Here is a 21,573-nt window from a genome sequence, read left to right as displayed (position 1 = left end):
GGCACGATGGGCTTGCACACACACGCACACACACAAGGCACGATGGGCTTGCACACACACACACACACACGCACACCAGGCACAATGGGCTTGCACACACACACGCACACCAGGCACAATGGGCTTGCACACACACACACACACCAGGCACGATGGGCTTGCACACGCGCACACACACACACACACACACACACACACACACACCAGGCACGATGGGCTTGCACGCACACGCACACCACGCACGATGGGCTTGCACACACTTGCACACACACACACCAGGCACGATGGGCCTGCACACACACACACACACACACACACACACACACACACACCAGGACCGATGGGCTTGCACACACACACGCACGCACGATGGGCTTGCACTTGCGCACGCACACACACACACACACACACACACACACACACACACACACACACACACACGCACACCAGGCACGATGGGTTTGCGCGCACGCGCACGCACACACACACACACACACACACACACCAGGCCTGATGGGCTTGCACACACACCAGGCATGATGGGCTTGCACACACACACGGCACGATGGGCTTGCACACACACATGCACGCACGATGGGCTTGCACTTGCGCACACACACACACACACACACACGCACACCAGGCACGATGGGCTTGCACACACACCAGGCACACACAAACACACACACACCAGGCCTGATGGGCTTGCACGCTTGCACACACACACACACCAGGCATGATGGGCTTGCACACACACACACACGGCATGATGGGCTTGCACACACACACACACACACCTGGCATGATGGGCTTACACACACACACTAGGCACGATGGGCTTGCACACACACGCACACCAGGCACGATGGGCTTGCACACACACACATGCAAGGCATCCAAAATAGGGTACAAAGGGGCACAAAATTGCCAGAATCTTTCCATGCGATATTATTTATTTCTCGCTTAGCATAACAAGTTAGCTAGCATGCTTTCCACGCGATATGATTTATTTCTCGCTTAGCTTAGCATAAGAAGTTAGCTAGCATGCTTTCCATGCGATATGATTTATTTCTCGCTTAGCATAACAAGTTAGCTAGCATGCTTTCCATGCGATATGATTTATTTCTTGCTTAGCTTAGCATAAGAAGTTAGCTAGCATGCTAGCAGGAATCCCATTTTCTGCCTGTGGTTTACTAGCATGCTAAGCTAACCATCAGCGCTGTCTATCGTTTTCAGTTTATTTTTTACTAAGACGCCAGAAGTGAACTGACGCCACACTGACTGAAGTTGACTTAGAAAATACAAAAATGTTTAATAAACCAGCCAAAGCAACTAGCACCACCGAAACCACTGAACTGCTCAAGGTACGCCTCGCCACTCAACAACAAAATCCGAATGGTTGGAACATTGACTGACTATCGTTTTGTCCAGTCAGAATCCCAGAAAACGGTGAACAATTTTTTTTATTCAAAATAATGAAGATATCACCCCAAACCTTATAGATTATGACGAGTGACCATCGCAGGAAGTGCATCATAACAAAGAGACACCAGACCCTCTTGTAACAGCTGTACCAAAGATTCTATTGTTAGCTTTATCAACCGTCTCTGGCTGTACTCGCGACACTGCAGGCCCATAAAATCAGTTAGAAAATAAGGCAGAAAAATGTTTCCCATGCTGCTTCCTCATGGTGGAATGTGCAAAAATGTACAAAAATCAAAAGGATGCCTTCTTGTATGTGTTATCTGCAGTGGTACTGAAAACGTGTTGATAGCCTATTGCTGATTTTTTGCTGTAGTGTAAAGCATGTCACACAGTAGCCTAGCCTACAGAAAACACTTAATTGATGTGATATGATGATGACTAAATGCATGCCTATAATTGTTTATTAAACATCATAGTAATTTATTTCGTCAGTCATCATGTCCATGTTAATGAATAGGAATGACATTTAAACCATAGCCATAAACCACAATTTCGCACAATATCTGCCCTGAGTCCCTATGCGTGAGTCACAAGCTCCTCCCAGCTGACTCTGGCAGATCACATGGACAGTCAGACGCGTTCGATTATTTAATAAATAAATGTGAATTACGAATAATAATAAAAAGCTTCTACCTAATGTGTCTATTTTTTATATAAACTGTAAAAGAAAACACATTTTTTCCCGCTGTATTCTCCATAAAGAGTAAAGTAAATTATGTACTTATTTCCGGAATTGACGTCACTTCCTGGACTCGCCAGAGGCTGGTCTAATGGGTCTGAGGTCTCTCAATGACTTAACCCCCTACTGTGATGCGTAGTGTACCTGTCCAGTGTTGATGCGTAGTGTACCTGTCCTGTGTTGATGATGTGTAGTGTACCTGTCCTGTGTTGATGATGCAAAGTGTACCTGTCCAGTGTTGATGATGTGTAGTGTACCTGTCCAGTGTTGATGATGCGTAGTGTACCTGTCCAGTGTTGATGACACGTTACATACCTGTCCTGTGTGGATGCCTCTTGTGTGGGCTCTGGTGACTGAGTGTCCTGCCGGGGAGTTGTGCTGTTGGAGCTGGAGCCATCTGCTTCTGTGAAGCAAAGACTCAGTCAGGAAGCAGATACATATCCCAGAGGTAAGTTAGTTTAATTTGTATAGCACAGATACATATCCCAGTATAGTATTAGTATAGTATAGTATAGTATAATATAGTATAGTATTGTAGTCCCTTGTAACAGAATAGACATATGTAAGTCATTTTGGATGAGGCGTGTCTGCTAAATGTGTGTGTGTCTGCTAAATATGTGTGTGTGTGTGCAGGGCTCTACACTAACAAATTTTTTCAAGGAGCACTTGTGCGCCCAAGTTAAAAAATTTAGGAGCACAGACTTACACTTTGCAGCTAACACTTAAACATGCCAGTGCACCAATTGCGAATATTAAGAATGACTGACAACATTTAGGCTACAGGAAATAGGATTTTAAAGATCAGTGCCTACTTTATTTTCAGTCTATTCTATTTTCCTACATTTTGTTAATGTAAAATAGTATAATACATTGCCATATTTGCATTTAGCCTGTATATCAAGTATCCTGCCAAATGTAGGCTAATTTATTTATTTGTGAATCCATCTGTAGCTAATCCAAATATGCCCATGGTGACCTATCTGACTGCATACTGCCTAATACTACTACTAAAACAGTCCATTTTCTCTTCCACAAAACCCAACATAGGCTAATCAAGGATATATATATTTTTTATACTTTTACTTTTTATTTGAAATATCTGCATTGATGGGGGCAGTAGGCAAACGTTAGGCCTACTTTCGTTTTGCATTTCAGCTTGTATTCGGTGTAAACAAACAAGCATGCGTGGAAGCCTGGAGTTGTCAGTAGCGTTCTACCTTTGAATAAAATGGGAGTATTATGGGAAGCTACTTTTGTGCCTGTTCGCTACAGCTATATTTTGCATATTGCAGCCAATACGTCAACTGGGCTAAAAGGCATGTTAGGTTACCTTTCCTTCTCTCACTGCATTCTCAGAATCTCATCCTGTTCCTCCGATATGCGATAAATTTGGTGGATAGAAGAACTAATTTCTTCAATCTTTGCATCTTGGCTGGCTAGTCTAACTTTCCGCTTTTTCTGCGCGCTCTTGGATTTGATAGAAGCGACTACTAGCGAGTCACAACGCGAAACTGCTAACGTTGATGGGAGGTGTAGTTTTTATGCATTCGCGACGTGATTCTATGGTTTGCACCAGTAATGTTCCTTGATGTTGCGGTGTATTTTGTAGACAAACATTGACATGGTAAGAAGTCATTCGTACCAGTGCGCCTAAATATTTTTTTGCACTTGCACGGCATCATTTTTACTCGCATGTGCGAGTGAACTGGGCGCACTGTAGAGCCCTGGTGTGTGTGTGTGTGTGTGTGTGTGCATAGCCTACCCAGAGTCCATGGCTCCTGTGAGCAGCGTGTGGGTGTTTCCGTCTCCAATGAAGAAGCTGCTGTAGAGCCACTCCCACTCAGCACTGGGCCCCTCCCACTCATCACTGGGGACTCTGGGTAGCCCCTCCCATTCAGCACTGGGCCCCTCCCACTCAGCACTGGGGACTCTGGGTAGCCCCTCCCACTCAGCACTGGGGAGTCTGGGTAATCTGTGAGGTAACAGTAAGCATAGTTAGTAGAACTGTCCTATAATGTAGAATGTGTGTGTGTGTGTGTGTGTGGGTATGTGTATGTGTGTGTGTGTGTATTGAGGTTGCATTGAGGTCGTGTCAGTCAGAATGTGTTTCCCATACATTGACTAATCTGTGGCGGCCCGCCACAAGATCAACACTGACCATCACAGAGTAATGTTGTATGTTGTGCTATTTAAATGAGATCAAATCCTTTCATTGAGCTGCACTTTTCAAGCCTCTCCTGAACCCCCACCCCCCGCTCTCGCTCATAACGGACCCCCCACCCCCCTCTCCTGCCCCCCCCGCTCTCGCTCATAACGGACCCCCCACCCCCCTCTCCTGCCCCCCCCCGCTCTCTCTCATAACGGACCCCCCACCCCCCTCTCCTGCCCCCCACCCCCCGCTCTCTCTCATAACGGACCCCCCACCCCCCTCTCCTGCCCCCCCCACCCCCCTCTCATAACGGACCCCCCACCCCCCTCTCCTGCCCCCCCCACCAGGAGTCTTTTGAGTCTTGGAAAGTGTTTCCTCAAAAGGGCTTGTCCCAAGGAGAAGTAATATGAACCTTTATTTTAACTAACTGCTACATAGAAAACATTATGAATGAGCCTTCCTCCCTCACAAACATCTTAAAGTGACAGGAACTCAATTAGACCTACACACCTACAATGTATTGACATCAAAGATACCTGTTAAAGTTCAGCTCACAGGTGGGATGTGACCTATGCTATTAAGCTTGTAAAAAATAATGTTCAATCATTGAGGTTGTGTCAGTCAGAATGTGTGTGTGTGTGTGTGCGTGCGTGTGTGCGTGTGCATGCGTATGTTTGTCACTAACCTGCCAGCTCCATTCCCAGAAGTCTTTGCTGATCCCTCTGATGGGCCTTCAGCTGTTCCTGCATGTGCTGCTGCCACTGCTTGAGCTGGGTTACAACACACACATGCACGCCCACACACACACACAACACACACACGCACGCCCACACACAACACACACACGCACGCCCACACACACACACAAACACACACACACACAACACACACACGCACGCCCACACACAACACACACACGCACGCCCACACACACGCACGCCCACACACACAACACACACACGCACGCCCACACACACACACAAACACACACACACACAACACACACACGCACGCCCACACACAACACACACACGCACGCCCACACACACACACAAACACACACACACACAACACACACACGCACGCCCACACACACGCACGCCCACACACACAACACACACACGCACGCCCACACACAAACACACAACACACACACGCACGCCCACACACAAACACACAACACACACACGCACGCCCACACACACACACACAACACGCACGCATGCACACACACAACACGCACGCACACACACACACACAACACGCACGCACGCACACACACACACCATGCATGCACACACACAACACGCACGTACACAACACGCACGCCCACACACACACACACAGACACACAACACGCACGCACGCACACAACACGCACGCACACGCACACACACACACACACCACGCACACACACACCATGCACGCACGCCCACACACACACCCCATACACACAACACGCACGCACGCACACACACAACACGCACGCACACACACACACCATGCATGCATGCACACACACACACACAACACGCACGTACACAACACGCACGCCCACACACACACCCCATACACACAACACGCACGCACGCACACACACACACAACACGCACGCACACACACACACCATGCATGCATGCACACACACACACACAACACGCACGCCCACACACACACACAACACGCGCACACACACACCACATACACGCATGCACGCACCAATGCAGACACACACACATGCATAACATAACGCCACATACAACACCCAAACACACCACAGTTTTAACACAAATGTAAGATTCCAACTTGGACACACTGATAGACACTTCAGCACCATTGGCCTACTTGTGTTATTGAGTGACTGTGTGTGTGAGTGAGGTATTCGTGTGTGTGTGCGTGAGGTATTAGTGTGTTTGTGTGCTTGAGGGATTCGTGTGTTTTTGTGTGTGAGGTATTTGTGTGTTTGTGTGCGTGAGGTATTTGTGTGTTTGTGTGCGTGAGGTATTTGTGTGTTTGTGTGCGTGAGGTATTTGTGTGTTTGTGTGCGTGAGGTATTTGTGTGTTTGTGTGCGTGAGGTGTTTGTGTGCGTGAGGTATTTGTGTGTTTGTGTGCTTCGTTTGTTTGTGTGCGTGAGGTATTTATGTGTTTGTGTGTGTGAGGTATTTATGTGTTTGTGTGTGTGAGGTGTTCGTGTGTTTGTCTGCGTGAGGTGTTTGTGTGCGTGAGGTATTTGTGTGTTTGTGTGCGTGAGGTATTTGTGTGTTTTTGTGTGTGAGGTAATCGTGTGTTTGTGTGCTTCGTATGTGCGTGAGGTAATCGTGTGTTTGTGTGCGTGAGGTGTTTGTGTGCGTGAGGTATTCGTGTGTTTGTGTGCGTGAGGTAATCGTGTGTTTGTGTGCGTGAGGTAATCGTGTGTTTGTGTGCGTGAGGTGTTTGTGTGCGTGAGGTATTCGTGTGTTTGTGTGCGTGAGGTGTTTGTGTCCGTGAGGTATTCGTGTGTTTGTGTGCGTGAGGTAATCGTGTGTTTGTGTGCGTGAGGTATTTGTGTGTTTGTGTGCGTGAGGTGTTCGTGTGTTTGTGTGCTTCGTGTGTTTGTGTGCGTGAGATATAGGTAGGTCCTGTGTGTGTGTGTGTGTGTGTGTGTGTGTGTGCATGCATGTGTGTGTGTACCTGCTGTAGTTTGAGGGGCAGAGGTAGATCTTGTGTGTGTGTGTGTGTGTGTGTGTGTGTGTGTGTGTGTGTACCTGCTGTAGTTTGAGGGGCAGAGGTAGGTCCTGTGTGTGTTGCAGCATCTCCTCCAGGCTCCGGGGTGTGTGTGTGTCTGTGGGGAGAGGGGAGGGGGGCAGGGGACTGAACTCCGAGCAGAAGGAGGAGTCTAGATGTCGAGGGGCGGAGCTGACACTGCTGCGGGGCGTGACTAAACTGTGCCCCATCCAATCAGAGAGCGGATATGGAGCTAGGTGCGGCTGCACAGGAGATGACATCACAGGATCTGTAAGAGGGTAACGGTGCGTTCATGGGCATGGAAATCATCGTCATTCACATCACTACATGTGGGAATATCGGTGCGTTCATGTATCAGTGAAAACATCATCATTCACGTCACTACATGTGGGAATACCGGTGCGTTCATGAGCATGGGAATACATTATCATTCACGTCACTACATGTGGGAATAAGAGGTGCGTTCATGGGCATGGGGAAAACATCACCACGTCACTACATGTGGGAATAACGGTGCGTTCATGGGCATGGGAAAAAACTTTTTTTACCTTTTTTACCATTTACTTTCCACTGTGATCAGTGCAACTGGCTACACCAGATGTGATCGCAGCATGTAGACCAGTCTTCTAAACTATTTTTGCACGTTGCCAAAGGAGCGCTTCAATTATGTGCCCGGTGTAGCCTCCCTGTGAATCGCTTGTTTGTTTGTTTGAAGTGACTGTGTAGGCTATACTTCTGTGAGGGGAATCGATGTAAGCTACTTTGATTTCAACTTGGTAGTTGTAGTCTACGCGACTAAAAAGCATGTCTACTTGTGTGTAGGTCACACACAAGTAAACATATCCTTGCGAATCGAGCAAGTGATAGTTTAGCCTAAAGCAAAAGTATCTTCCGACCGAGCCGAGGTGCATTCATATTAGGCAAGCAGGTAGATGGGCAGCATGTAGAGGGGCAGCTGTGGCCCACTGGTTAGCACTCTGGACTTAACTGGAGGGTTGCCGGTTCGAGCCCCGACCAGTGGGCCACACCTGAAGTGCCCTTGAGCAAGGCACCTAACCCCTCACTGCTCCCCGAGTGCCGCTGTGGTTGCAGGCAGTTCACTGCGCCGGGATTAATGTGTGTGCTTCACCTCACTGTGTGCTGTGTTTCACTAATTCACGGATTGGGTTAAATGCATAGACCAAATTTCCCTCACGGGATCAAAAGAGTATATATACTTATATATACTTATACTTAGATGTTTTTGGTAATCGCCTTTGTTGCTTTGCATTTCCAGTTTAAAACGAAAAACGTAGAATTCCCACAACTCCTTTCAAATGTAAAACTTAAAAGAAAAAAGTCCACCGGGACCGTTTGTTTCTATCTGTCAAATTAAAACCCACTTCATGCTTTATGCGCAACTTATTCCACTGCTTGGTTGAATTTCCCATTGTCCTACGTAATTTAGAACGACCATTAACCGTATGTTATCTGCACACCGATGAAGTAGATCCATTTTTTTGGCCGTATCACACTTGTATATTAATTCGCCGAACTCGTTGTGAAGTTTAAATGAACGGTCACTGTCCGAGCTGTAAAATGCAGACGTTCAGAACATGGCAACATTGTAGCATATGACGGAGGTGGCTTTTAGCTAGATGGATGACAGCAGGCTAAGTAAAAGCGATGTTTCAAAGCTAAAGTTCATCAGAATCTTGGGATACGCCCGCTTGACAACGGGAGAGATAGAACTAACGACTGGCCTTTGGCCGTAGCAACCATCCATTTAGAACTAGTAACGGCAGTTTGTCCTGTGAGTTGAGAAATTAGTTGATATGTGTCGGAAGAAATTAGTTCTACAAACAAGACAGTTTTAGCGATTAAAACATTTAAATTGTAACAGGAAATGAACACAACGCAAGTGGCAACAGTGGAATAAGCGGGATAATGGACTCCACGGTGGTCTGTTCACAGAAGTTAATGCACTACGAGGTTCCGCTTCGCGTCGGGGCCGTTTTACAACCTCGACTGTGCATTAACTTCTGTGAACAGACCACCGTGTCGTCCATTATCCCTTACATAACACTAGTCTCGCTTAGTGGCCTTTACAAGAGCATTATCTGTTCCGAAAAAAAACTTCGACACTTTAATTAGGGCTGCTTTAGCCTTGGACCTTCAGCGATCTTCAGTAGGCTACTGTGTACAGTGCCACCTGTGGTAGTATAGAGTAACCTGTGGTAGCTCTATACAAAACATATTGATCTCAATGGTGCATTTTGCCCATGTTCAGGGTGGAAAGTAAAAAAGAAAAGATTTGCATAAGACAAGTCAAATTGGTGTCTTTAAAAAGAAGGGATCGTGGAGAATAAAGAAAAAAATATTTAAAAAAATCTTTGCATATTCCCACAAGGTGTTTGGATGTTCTGAAAATGAGAACCAAAATGATTTTTCAGACTTGTAAGGTGTGCTGTTCAGACCCTGAAGGGATTTCTTTTCTGTTCATTGCTTTTTGTGAGAGTGTTTCTAATCTCAATAAGGATAATAAATCAAGAGCCTATGTTGAGTACAAATATGTCTTCTGAAGGCCCAGAGCCCAGCCAAAAACTCCAATAAAATTTTGATCAACTTTGAGGGACAGCTATGACCATGCAGGGTCATCCAGACCAGACGTGACGATTTTGCCACATACTATTCCTATTTACGTACCAGCATGCAAAATTTGAGCCTCCTACATGGTTTAGTTCTTGCGCTACGGGCTTGTGAACTTTGAGGAAAAAAAGAAGCTGAACAAAATCAACACCCCCCTCCCCCCGTAAAACTGGCTGTATCTTGTAAAGTATTGATCTCACATAAAAGTAATTTTACAGTGTGTCTCCTGGGTAACATAGGTACACCTGGTAATTTTTTCAGATTTTTTTGAGACCTAAGTGTGTGGGCCCTGGTTAAATTGACGTGGAATGACCCCCATAAAACAAACAAAACTAGGATTTGGAGGAATACATTGACTGTTTGTGTTTCTGGTGAGGATTTGAGATTGCATTGAGTAGTTTAAATAAAACAAGATTTCGAAAAGGCTTGCATAGTTTGTATAGGCTATTAATGTGTTTGTGTATACTGTTAAGTACATGCCTAAAATTGTGGTCCATTTGTGGAAAAACACTTAAGTTAAAACAAACTGAATATGAGCTGCTAACTGACATTTTAAACGAAACGCCCACACACGACTGAACGAGGGGAGGCAGCACGACACCATGCATATATATATATATAGGGTTATATATATATATATATATATATATATATATATATATATATATATATATAAAGTATATATTACATTACATTACATTACATTACATTTAGCTGACGCATTTTTAACCAAAGCGACTAACAACATGGTGAACAGTTTAAGTTTTAAAGCAATTCTCAACAATTTTAGGACAATTTAAAAACGGTAGAGTACAGTAAGAATAAGTGCATCAGTGAGTGCTGTTTTTAAACAGTTGAGTGTCAGTTCAAGACGGCTGGTGAGTGCTAGGATCAGCAAGATTTGTTGTAAGTGGTGCTATGAGAGGAGATGTTCTCTGAAGAGCTGGGTCTTCAGGAGTTTTTTGAAAATGGAGAGGGATGTCTCTGCCCTTGTAGGAACTGGCAGTGTGTTCCACCAACTAGGAACAACAGATGAGAAAAGTTTGGATTGGCCTGAGCGTACCGGTGGTAGAGCTAGACGTCGTTCGTCTGAGGAGCGCAGCGGTCTGGAGGTAGCGTATGTCTATGGGCAGATGACGTGACGCCTGTTTTTTCCATAATTAAGTGTAAAGGTTAACTGAACTGCATTTCTCAACTAAAACAACACATGCCAGTGGGGCACTGAACATCATTTTATTTCAACATGTTTATTTTTGTACGTAAAATGTATTTGGTGTTTTTCATATTTTAAGGTGAATAGCAAAATGTCCTGCTGTGTGACTGTGTAACATTGATGACTCATCAAATGTAAATATTAGTAAAATAAAGCAGATATGTTTAAAGCAGCTAATAAATGCCTTGACATTATTTTGTATGTATTTACTTAGTTAATTTAAGTTTTAAAAATGCTAAAAATTACTAAGATAATATTTACAGTACATTTAGTTTTGAAACACAAATGATGTCCTGCGGTGTGACATAGGGATATTAGATTTTTGTACTGGCAGTTACATGGACAGCCATTGGGGTCCTTTAGTCAAGCCCCCTACCAGGAAGTCCCCCAGATGTTTGGATGTGCTAAGAAGTTTAAAAGGTGAGTATTAATATCTTATTAATTTGATAAATTTCATTATTTCTGTCAAACCATTAAAGGAAAATTCCGTTTTTTAGCACTATAAGGCCCTTTTCTGGTTTGTTTTGGATGAACTAGAGTGGTGGACACCGAAATTTTGACGATTGGTCCTGTCTCGACTTTTCTGACTCGTTTTGAATCGCCTTTGACTTCTCAGGGTGGCTGGCAATGGGCATACTGTAGTAGGCTACTCAACCATGTCCTAAAACAACCCTTAACGTTCGTTTTCAAAACTGTGCAACTCACCGAGTGGTTAGTGGTGTTCGTTGATGTTCCAAAACAAGTAGCGTAGCGAAATACAGTTTCTGTCGTCTTTTATTTGCCATTTTGTAAAATACCATTGATATTACTGCGCCACCGTCTATGCTTACAGTCCTAACCCTAGGGAGCGAAGGAGAAAGCCAGGCATGAGGAGACCCTTAGGGAGCGAAGGAGAAAGTAAATAAGCCAGGCATGAGGAGATCCTTAGGGAGCGAAGGAGAAAGCCAGGCATGAGGAGATCCTTAGGGAGCGAAGGAGAAAGCCAGGCATGAGGAGACCCTTAGGGAGTGAAGGAGAAAGTAAATAAGCCAGGCATGAGGAGATCCTTAGGGAGCGAAGGAGAAAGTAAATAAGCCAGGCATGAGGAGACCCTTAGGGAGCGAAGGAGAAAGTAAATAAGCCAGGCATGAGGAGATCCTCAGGGAGCGAAGGAGAAAGCCAGGCATGAGGAGATCCTTAGGGAGCGAAGGAGAAAGCCAGGCATGAGGAGATCCTTAGGGAGCGAAGGAGAAAGTAAATAAGCCAGGCATGAGGAGATCCTTAGGGAGCGAAGGAGAAAGTAAATAAGCCAGGCATGAGGAGACCCTTAGGGAGCGAAGGAGAAAGTAAATAAGCCAGGCATGAGGAGATCCTTTGGGAGCGAAGGAGAAAGTAAATAAGCCAGGCATGAGGAGATCCTTAGGGAGCGAAGGAGAAAGCCAGGCATGAGGAGATCCTTAGGGAGCGAAGGAGAAAGCCAGGCATGAGGAGACCCTTAGGGAGCGAAGGAGAAAGTAAATAAGCCAGGCATGAGGAGATCCTTAGGGAGCGAAGGAGAAAGTAAATAAGCCAGGCATGAGGAGACCCTTAGGGAGCGAAGGAGAAAGTAAATAAGCCAGGCATGAGGAGATCCTCAGGGAGCGAAGGAGAAAGCCAGGCATGAGGAGATCCTTAGGGAGTGAAGGAGAAAGCCAGGCATGAGGAGATCCTTAGGGAGCGAAGGAGAAAGCCAGGCATGAGGAGATCCTTAGGGAGCGAAGGAGAAAGTAAATAAGCCAGGCATGAGGAGATCCTTAGGGAGCGAAGGAGAAAGTAAATAAGCCAGGCATGAGGAGACCCTTAGGGAGCGAAGGAGAAAGTAAATAAGCCAGGCATGAGGAGATCCTTTGGGAGCGAAGGAGAAAGTAAATAAGCCAGGCATGAGGAGATCCTTAGGGAGCGAAGGAGAAAGCCAGGCATGAGGAGATCCTTAGGGAGCGAAGGAGAAAGCCAGGCATGAGGAGATCCTTAGGGAGCGAAGGAGAAAGTAAATAAGCCAGACATGAGGAGATCCTTAGGGAGCGAAGTAAATAAGCCAGGCATGAGGAGATCCTTAGGGAGCGAAGGAGAAAGTAAATAAGCCAGGCATGAGGAGATCCTTAGGGAGCGAAGGAGAAAGTAAATAAGCCAGGCATGAGGAGATCCTTAGGGAGCGAAGGAGAAAGTAAATAAGCCAGGCATGAGGAGATCCTTAGGGAGCGAAGGAGAAAGTAAATAAGCCAGGCATGAGGAGACCCTTAGGGAGCGAAGGAGAAAGTAAATAAGCCAGGCATGAGGAGATCCTTAGGGAGCGAAGGAGAAAGTAAATAAGCCAGGCATGAGGAGACCCTTAGGGAGCGAAGGAGAAAGTAAATAAGCCAGGCATGAGGAGATCCTTAGGGAGCGAAGGAGAAAGTAAATAAGTTTATAATAGGGAAATTGAGTTGGTGAAACATTCTCTAAGACGTACAATTGTATAGAAAACATGTAACAGCTATCTCTGTTCCATCAACAGATATCAAGAAAAGAAAGCTAAAGGAGAAATTAGACCATGAAATATAACCAGCCTCCCAAAACATAAGAGAGCAAAGCTTTGTGGGGAATGGAATAAGACAAAGGCAAGGAACAAGAAGAAGAAGAAGGATCTGGCAGCCATTTTGGATACTACTCCCCCATCACCCGAAGAACTTGATGTGTCCTTTAGTCCAGTTCATCTTTCTCCTGCTCATGGTTCTATTTCCCCAATTCCAAGTCCCCCCCAAGAGGTTTGTCCACCCAAGTTGACAGCAAAAGTTAAGAGGCTGGAAAGAGAAAACAAGGAGCTAAAAGCAATGCTCGATTGCATGAAAAAAGCCAATAGTAAAATGAGGGTTCAAAAGCATCGCTGGTATAAAGCTAAGAAAGCACGTCAACCTACTCTCAGATCTTCAACGAAAAGAGCTGCGACACAAAAAAACAGCAAGTCACCAACTTTCTCTCCAGGGATGAAAGCAGCAGGCTCTTGGCAGGGAAAAGAGATACTGCGGGCCGGAAAATCAACAAAATGCAGCGGCGGGTTTTGACCAAAACCATGAGTGAGCTCTGGTTCCACTGAATGGACTCTTAATACAACCAAGAATCTAGCTTCACAATGCAAATGTCCTGAATTTCCCCTTGGGGATCAATAAAGTATCTATCTATCTATCTATCTAGTCGTACCGTCAGTTTGCTCGCTACAGGCCCAAGCACATTACAGAGACCAGGCCAACAGATAGAAATACTTGTGCATGCTACCAGCATGAAAACATGCGCTTTGCACTGATTGACTCTTTGGTTTTTAAAGGCATGATTTCAACCAAAAGCCTGTCTAATCTTCTTTCCTCCATTACTTGTAACACAGAGGAACAAAAATGTATGTACAGGCAGTGCACCAACTGCTGTTTTGATGAGGTGCGTCTCAACTCACACAATGCTGATGGATTCCCTAGGTGGGAGCCGGTTAAGGTGACTGTAGGGGAGAAGGTGTTCACGAACTGGGTTAAAAAAGGGGTTGAGGGAACGCTGGGAAAGCTGGCAGAGACCTTCCAGCGTGACCTGGAGTCAATTGCATCCCATCAATTCAATTGGATGCACCAATCAGCCAAAATGAGGGAGTTAAAGGAGAAATTGCAAGAAAATGATTTGGTGTTGCACATTGATTTTTGAAAATTATGAATGCAAACTGAACACAGAAATTCAATCTTTCCACTTTGGTGGAAATAGAACCCAAGTAACCATACATACAGTGGTTGCCTACACCAAAACGGCCATTCAGAGCTTCGCAACAGTCTCAAAGTCTCTGAGGCATGATGAGCGTGCTGCATGATGAGCGTGCTGCATGGGCTCGCTTACAGCCCATCGTTGAAGACCTCCAAATGCAGCATGACACACAGTTTGCGTCACTCCACCTCATCAGTGATGGTCCTGTGACACAGTATAGCAAGAAGTCAAATTGTTTCCTAATGAGTACACTACCGTTTACCTGGGGGTTCCAGTGTCTCACATGGAATTATAGTGAACGTGGCCACGGAAAAGGAGCTCCTGATGGGGTTGGCGCTTGTGAAGCGGACGGCAGATCAGGCTGTCCAAAGGGGAGCTGATCTGCAAACTGCAGAGGCCCTCTTTGACTTCTTATCCAGCAAATCCAAATGAAATGGATAGAGCAGCGGTTCCCAAACTTTTCCCCCCACGTACCACCGCCTACATTCCGACTCGGCTCGCGTACCCCCACCATCCGACACATAAACACATAAAAACGTAACGCATTCTAACGCCACCCCCCCCCCCCCGACAATATTTGTCCGTTTCCCGGTTTTAGGTGCGTGCATTTGGTCAGTTTAAAAGTTATGAAAAGTAGCCTGAATAGTAGCCTAACTACATCCACTACAATATCTTATAATAGGCCTACAACAACGCCTGACAAGGATGTATTCGTTTGGACAACATTAGGCTATACAGCCTAGAAAGGCTAAACTTAGGCTACCTTTAGTTTGTTAAATGTAAAGCCTAGCTTAATGTTACCTTTCTTGCCCATCTGAAATAACTCCTAGATTTGCTCCTTCCCTCCTTTCTGTTTTTGTTGTTTTCAAAAACCTGTTATATCCGCGAAACTTTCCCCCCACGGACCACGGACCATCCAACGCATTCAAAAGTAACGCATTCTATTAGCTATTCCAGGCGTCATGTTTAATAAGCTGCCCTTTTTTGATGAACACATACAGAGTTTCTAAATGATATCCTTTAATTTCATGCTTCCATATCATTATGACCTGATTTGAAATTATGTATTTATTCATGAATTAATTACAAAAGATTTAACATTTTAATTTTACACCTGTCCACCATAGCCCTTTTCAGCTCACGTAGCCCCTAGAAGCAGCTCGCGTACCACCGGGAGTACACGTACCACCGTTTGGGAATCCCTGTGATAGAGGAAAAGGACATAGAAGAAATTGACAAACTGCTCCCTCCTGTGCTCCCTGCTGTGAAAGACATATTAGGCACACACCAAATGTACTCTACAACACCAGGGGAGGTGTTTCATAGGGCAGTAAGTTGCTTCTGCAGCTACCCAAAAGTGTGTGGCTGCTTCAAGGTAACAAAAGTCACAATGGGTGGTGACAGTCCAGCTCAAGAGATTACCCCTATCCCTACCCCGTCCTTCTTGGATGAAGATGTTGAAAGTGATCAAGACCAAGTTTTTGAAGTGGGAAAGTTCATCATTGTAAAATATGATGAGAAACGATATGTGGGCCAAGTGTTGAATATTCAGGGAAAGGAAATACAGGTGAACTGTATAACACGTGCTAACCTGGCTAGATGAGGCCTAGCGTGCTAACCAGGCTAGATGAGGCCTAGCGTGCTAACCTGGTTGTGTAAATGTTGCGCATTTTTTTTATTTTTTATATATATCATACCTTCGTGTTTCTTTTGTGGACATTTTCAGCTTTCTTTTACATTATTAGTTAAAAATGATAGAAGAAAAATTAAATGGCACAACCATTTAATGACCATTAATAATTAAAAGATTATTTACAATTTATTTAAATTTGTCTTAATGGCAAAGGCCACACCCAATCTGCGAGCACTTATTTTTTATGGGCTTTGAATTGAATTGAATTGTGGGGGGGCCATTAATGCTGACACGCATGCACGTAGCCAGATGCTCTCCTTGTAGTCTAATTCTCAGTCCCAAAACAACAAACCCACGTATAAAAAAGTAAATACTCACTTTTCTTCTACATCACTCCCACAGTTACCATACAACTCACTCACAATTAACTCGAAAAAGACCTAGGCTACTTGATTGAAGTGCGACGGTTCGTCTCACCGTCAAGAGAACGCTGAAGTTATGAGAACATGTCTTTCTGATAAGAGAATATAGGCTCCTATATGTCTAATGCCGTAAACGTAGAAAAGGTCTGTTTGTGATAGCCTATTATAGCTAAGTGGACAGAATTTAGGCTATACGTATATGCCAACATATGCTCATATTTCCTTTAACTATCAGACAGTTTAAACAGGCCTAGACTGTGTTCGCCTAGCTTTCCCATGCAAACATTACATATAGCCCTACGCTAACGTTACAAGTCTAGGCTACAATTAACGTTAAGACCATACACCTTGTAGCACATTGGTTTACTCTATTGCATTACTTACGTTTTAATAATTTGTCGTTGAATGTTGATGGAGGCTCATCTTTGGGAAATCAGCTCTCTGGATAAAATTGTCAGCCGGAGCAAGAGTTCTCAGAGTTGACGACACGGGGGTAAATCCAATCAGCAGAAAGAACCGCATCACAACAGTAGGCTAAATCGCAACAAACTTTTTTCCCCCATGTTAAATTCATTTCGGTAATCATGAATTGGTTTCTTTTATTTGATGTAGGCTAGGAGAGGAGGATGCATGTTTCACATTAGTGTCAATGTGTCAAAGCAGGCTTTGGATCAGAGGAATTACTCAAGCTTAACATATGGCATAGGCTACAAGCGAATTCACAGCATACAAACAGCTTTGTGATGAAATATAACTAATATCATTTTTTATTGTCACCAGGCCTATAAGTAGGCTATTTATTGTGTAACCTACAAGTGAACGATGACACCATAGGCTACACTGTGGCGGAGCAAGACCCCATCAGTTGGATAGCTAAACAATGTAACCGTGTTCAGAACGTAGGCTAGCCATATGGGCTGCAGACTTGTCTTTGGGCTTGTAATCACCTGACACATCATGCCGCATATATGTCCTGAATAATGAGGCGCTAAGTGCGGATTTGATGCACTTAACTTACTCAAGACTTTCAGAAAACAATTTCGAGATGACGTTGGCCATTGTGCTTTTACAGTGTGTTAAGTGAATCTCGTGATATTATGTTGCAGCGGCGCTGAAAATCCAGCGGCGGCGCTGCGCCGCTGTTAAATACATTGTAGGGGAAACACTGATATATATATATATATATATATGTCGTGCTAGTGAATCAGCGCCGTAACCCTCCAAATCCTCGCCTTGCCTGGCACAGTGCAATGGCGCCATCTCCTGGTCATTAGATATTTAATCCATCTTTCACATTAGGAAGGAGTGCATCAAATCCTTGTAGTTCCTTAACAATTTGCCTAATCCATCCGATCAATTGTATTTTACTTGCTCCTTTATCAATTGTGGTGTATGATTAAGGTTTAGTTTTTGAATGTCAAAATTCTGACATTCGACATTTAATTAGATGAGCAGATATCTGAGCAATGGACAGTCTTAGGAGCTGAGTTTTCATAGAAAATTCCCCACATTGTTCAGACGGAGTTCTGTTATTCTTGCTGTGTTAGTTATATACTGTATCTTGTACAAAAACGTAGTTTATTATTAAAGTGACATGGTTGCTGTCAAAATTCACCGGCGTCAGTTTGAACACATTTTCGAAATATAGTTTGAGGTGAATGGGAGCCGTAAATCATAGACTAGCGGTGACCAAGGAATATTTCGCCGGATTGCGTGACTGGTCTTTCTACGTCCTGCCTAAAATAAACACGATACATGTGATACAGTACTGTAATACATAACGTTATCCCTTTTTACATGTTAACGTAGCATACGACCGCTTCAGTTAACTATAACTTAGCTGATCAGCTGACAAAAAAGTTAACGTTAACAGTAGCCGAGAAGGTAAACAGACGCGTCTATCGTCAAGTCAAGTCGGCTGGCCCTTTACCTTAAGTACTTTAAGACCAAACTGTGTAAAAAATTGTGTGTGTTGCTCACAGTACAAAATGCAAGCATCAGCTAACGTTAACAACCCACAAGCAACAAGTCACTAACAGCTACCTTGGATGAAGTTAACGTCAGAAAGGTTGCCTTGCTTTATGCCAGCCGTTGACATAAACCAGTTTTCTGAAAATGTTGACATAACCCCGGTTCGCAACGAAACCAACGCGTTTACAGGCTAAGAAATAGAAGTTATGTAAACACGGTGACTTACCTTTGAAGTGCAACGTTTTTAACCTGGTAGCAGCTAAAATCAACACAAGAGGAATAGGTCGATTTTCCAAACGAACCGCCACTGCACAAGCAAACCCGCGAGTCATACGTTATTGCGTCATGAACGTAGCTCGGCGCTAGTGGGAAATGTAGTCTTTCCTATTCTGTCTGTCACACTAGTCTAGACTCTGACGCTAGTAACTTTCATTCAGGAAACTATATCCATCCCCATCACGTCTGCCACATCTAAAAAAAAAGTGACTGAAGTAGGAAGAAAGGAGATTTTAACTTGTTATACTCTATTTTTAATAATAGACTCTACTCTATTAATTGTATATCTATCTATCTGCCAATGTGGTGGTCTTCAAACCATGGAAGTGTAATAAATACTAACATAATATCCATTAAAATATCTTTAATATCACAAATGATGGCACATTTCTAACAGTGCACTAGATGCAAGTTACGCATGTGTGTGTGTGTGTGTGTGTGTGTGTTTGGGGGGTTGTGTTGTCCTTTTACAGAAACACGCTACAATGGAATTCTTAGTAATTCCCATTTGGCACAAATGTAAAGAGTTCATAAAAGAGACAGATTATATAAACAGACTTTGTAAAAGAGAAAGATTATATCAACAGACTTTATAAAAGAGACAGATTATATAAACGGACTTTGTAAAAGAGAAAGATTATATCAACAGACTTTATAAAAGAGACAGATTATATAAACAGGCTACAGGCAACCGCCTGCACACCACACACTGCCTACGAAACATGCACAACATATTCCTGCTTTACTCAGAATAATGAAATACCAAATGTGTATGAGTCGTGAACACCTTAACCCAATCACCATAACCCAATTAAGATTATATTTGGATTACTAACAACCTAAATAAGACCCTTAGCATATGCCTGTACTACCCAGAATATCAATATCCCTTTCGAAATATTAATTTACGTATCAATTTACGCATTTTCATCCAAGAAATTTAGGCAGCTTGGTTTGTTGCTCTGACAACTTTGCAACATGGTGAAAAGTGTGGCTAAAAGCGTGCACTTCTGGAGTGAAGATAAGGCCTAGCATGCTAACCAGGCTAGATGAGGCCCAGCATGCTAACCAGGCTAGATGAGGCCCAGCATGCTAACCAGGCTAGATGAGGCCCAGCATGCTAACCAGGCTAGATGAGGCCCAGCATGCTAACCAGGCTAGATGAGGCCCAGCGTGCTAACCAGGCTAGATGAGGCCTAGCACGCTAACTAGGCTAGATGAGGCCAATTTATTAATTCAAACCTGAAAGCTGAAATGTAATTGGAATTAATGGAATGGAATTAATTGGGCGAAAGCACTACAATGGTGACCTCTTTAAAAAGGGGTGCAACAAACTCAAAGAAGTTTTGCGTGCACTACTGACAGATCAAGAATAAGTGGGCAACCCCTTTTATAATACTAAAAAGCAGATTACCAACAACCTAAATAAGTATAAATATTTACTAACATGTAAAGATGTAAACCTGAATACCAACAGAATTTGGATTTATCTGAATATGTTGTGCATGTAACCATAGTCACCGACTCGCAGCATCGCCATGGCAACGGGGCATTTTATCATGAAATACTTACAACTACAGTAACACAGGGGATACGAGTCGTCATTATTAAAATGTACAACACAGGGGATATGGGTCGTCATTATTAAAATGTACAACACAGGGGATACGGGTCGTCATTATTAAAATGTACAACACAGGGGATACGGGTCGTCATTATTCAAATGTACAACACAGGGGATATGGGTCGTCATTATTAAAATGTACAACACATGGGATATGGGTCATCATTATTAAAATGTACAACACATGGGATATGGGTCATCATTATTAAAATCACCTGAACTGACTCGGACTGGAAGCTGCACTTGTGTAGCTGCATTTGTGTGCAGTGTGTGTGTGTGTGTTTGTGTCTATACGTGTGTGTAGTACTCTGACTTGATGCTGTGCTTGTGCATTTGTGTGAGGTGTGTGTGGGGAGGGGCACTGCATCCGTGTATGTAAATGTATGTGTGTGTGTGTGTGTGTGGGGGGGGGGGGCGCACTGCATACGTGTGTGTGTGTGTGTGTGTGTATGTATGTATGTATGTATGTATGTGTATGTGTGTGTGTGTGTGTGTGTGTGCGTGAGGGGGGGGGGGGCACTGCATACCAGTGCTGTATATAGAGAGAGTTTGGCCAACTCAAATCATGGGCGCCATGTTGGATAGATAGATAGATAGATAGACAGATAGATACTTTATTGATCCCCAAGGGAAAATTCAAGATGTTGGAAAATGTTGGAGACCAACGTCAGATGACTCTACAGCGTAACTCTATGGGGCGAATAGGCTATGTTGAAATAATATGCTATGTTGAAATAAATCAGATGACTACAGCATAACCCTATGGGGCGAATAGGCTATGTTGAAATAAATCAGATGACTCTATGGGAGAATAGGCTATGTTGAAATAAATTAGATGACTCTACAGCGTAACTCTATGGGGCGAATAGGCTATGTTGAAATAAATCAGATGACTCTATGGGAGATTAGGCTATGTTGAAATAAATCAGATGACTCTATGGGAGAATAGGCCATGTTGAAATAAATCAGATGACTCTATGGGAGAATAGGCCATGTTAAAATAAATCAGATGACTCTATGGGAGAATAGGCC

The 21,573-nt window shown here is 44.0% G+C and overlaps 1 protein-coding gene and 1 long non-coding RNA gene across 2 annotated transcripts in view; both read right to left on the bottom strand.

Annotated features, from left to right (window-relative positions):
• cenpj (centromere protein J) overlaps window positions 1-18,972 on the bottom strand; it is a 65,222-nt gene extending 46,250 nt beyond the window's left edge. Inside the window, exons 1-5 of the mRNA XM_042084277.1 lie at window positions 18,868-18,972; window positions 7,060-7,307; window positions 4,999-5,083; window positions 3,927-4,136; window positions 2,480-2,567 (exon numbers count right to left, since the gene is read on the bottom strand). Coding sequence (XP_041940211.1) covers window positions 2,480-2,567; window positions 3,927-4,136; window positions 4,999-5,083; window positions 7,060-7,299 — 623 coding nt within the window. The 5' untranslated portion in view covers window positions 7,300-7,307; window positions 18,868-18,972. The remainder of the gene's footprint in view (window positions 1-2,479; window positions 2,568-3,926; window positions 4,137-4,998; window positions 5,084-7,059; window positions 7,308-18,867) is intronic.
• A 294-nt stretch (window positions 18,973-19,266) lies between these two features.
• Window positions 19,267-21,449, bottom strand: LOC121703900. The gene is made up of 2 exons (XR_006030166.1): window positions 20,969-21,449; window positions 19,267-20,829 (listed from the first exon to the last, which is right to left on the bottom strand). It is a non-coding gene; the product is annotated as an uncharacterized LOC121703900 (long non-coding RNA).
• Between the last annotated feature and the right edge of the window lie 124 nt (window positions 21,450-21,573).

The sequence above is a fragment of the Alosa sapidissima genome, chromosome 2 (genome assembly GCF_018492685.1).
Source record: "Alosa sapidissima isolate fAloSap1 chromosome 2, fAloSap1.pri, whole genome shotgun sequence".
Classification (NCBI taxonomy): domain Eukaryota; kingdom Metazoa; phylum Chordata; class Actinopteri; order Clupeiformes; family Clupeidae; genus Alosa; species Alosa sapidissima.
Note: the sequence above shows the minus strand (reverse complement) of the source record. Positions and strands in the feature narration are given on the sequence as shown.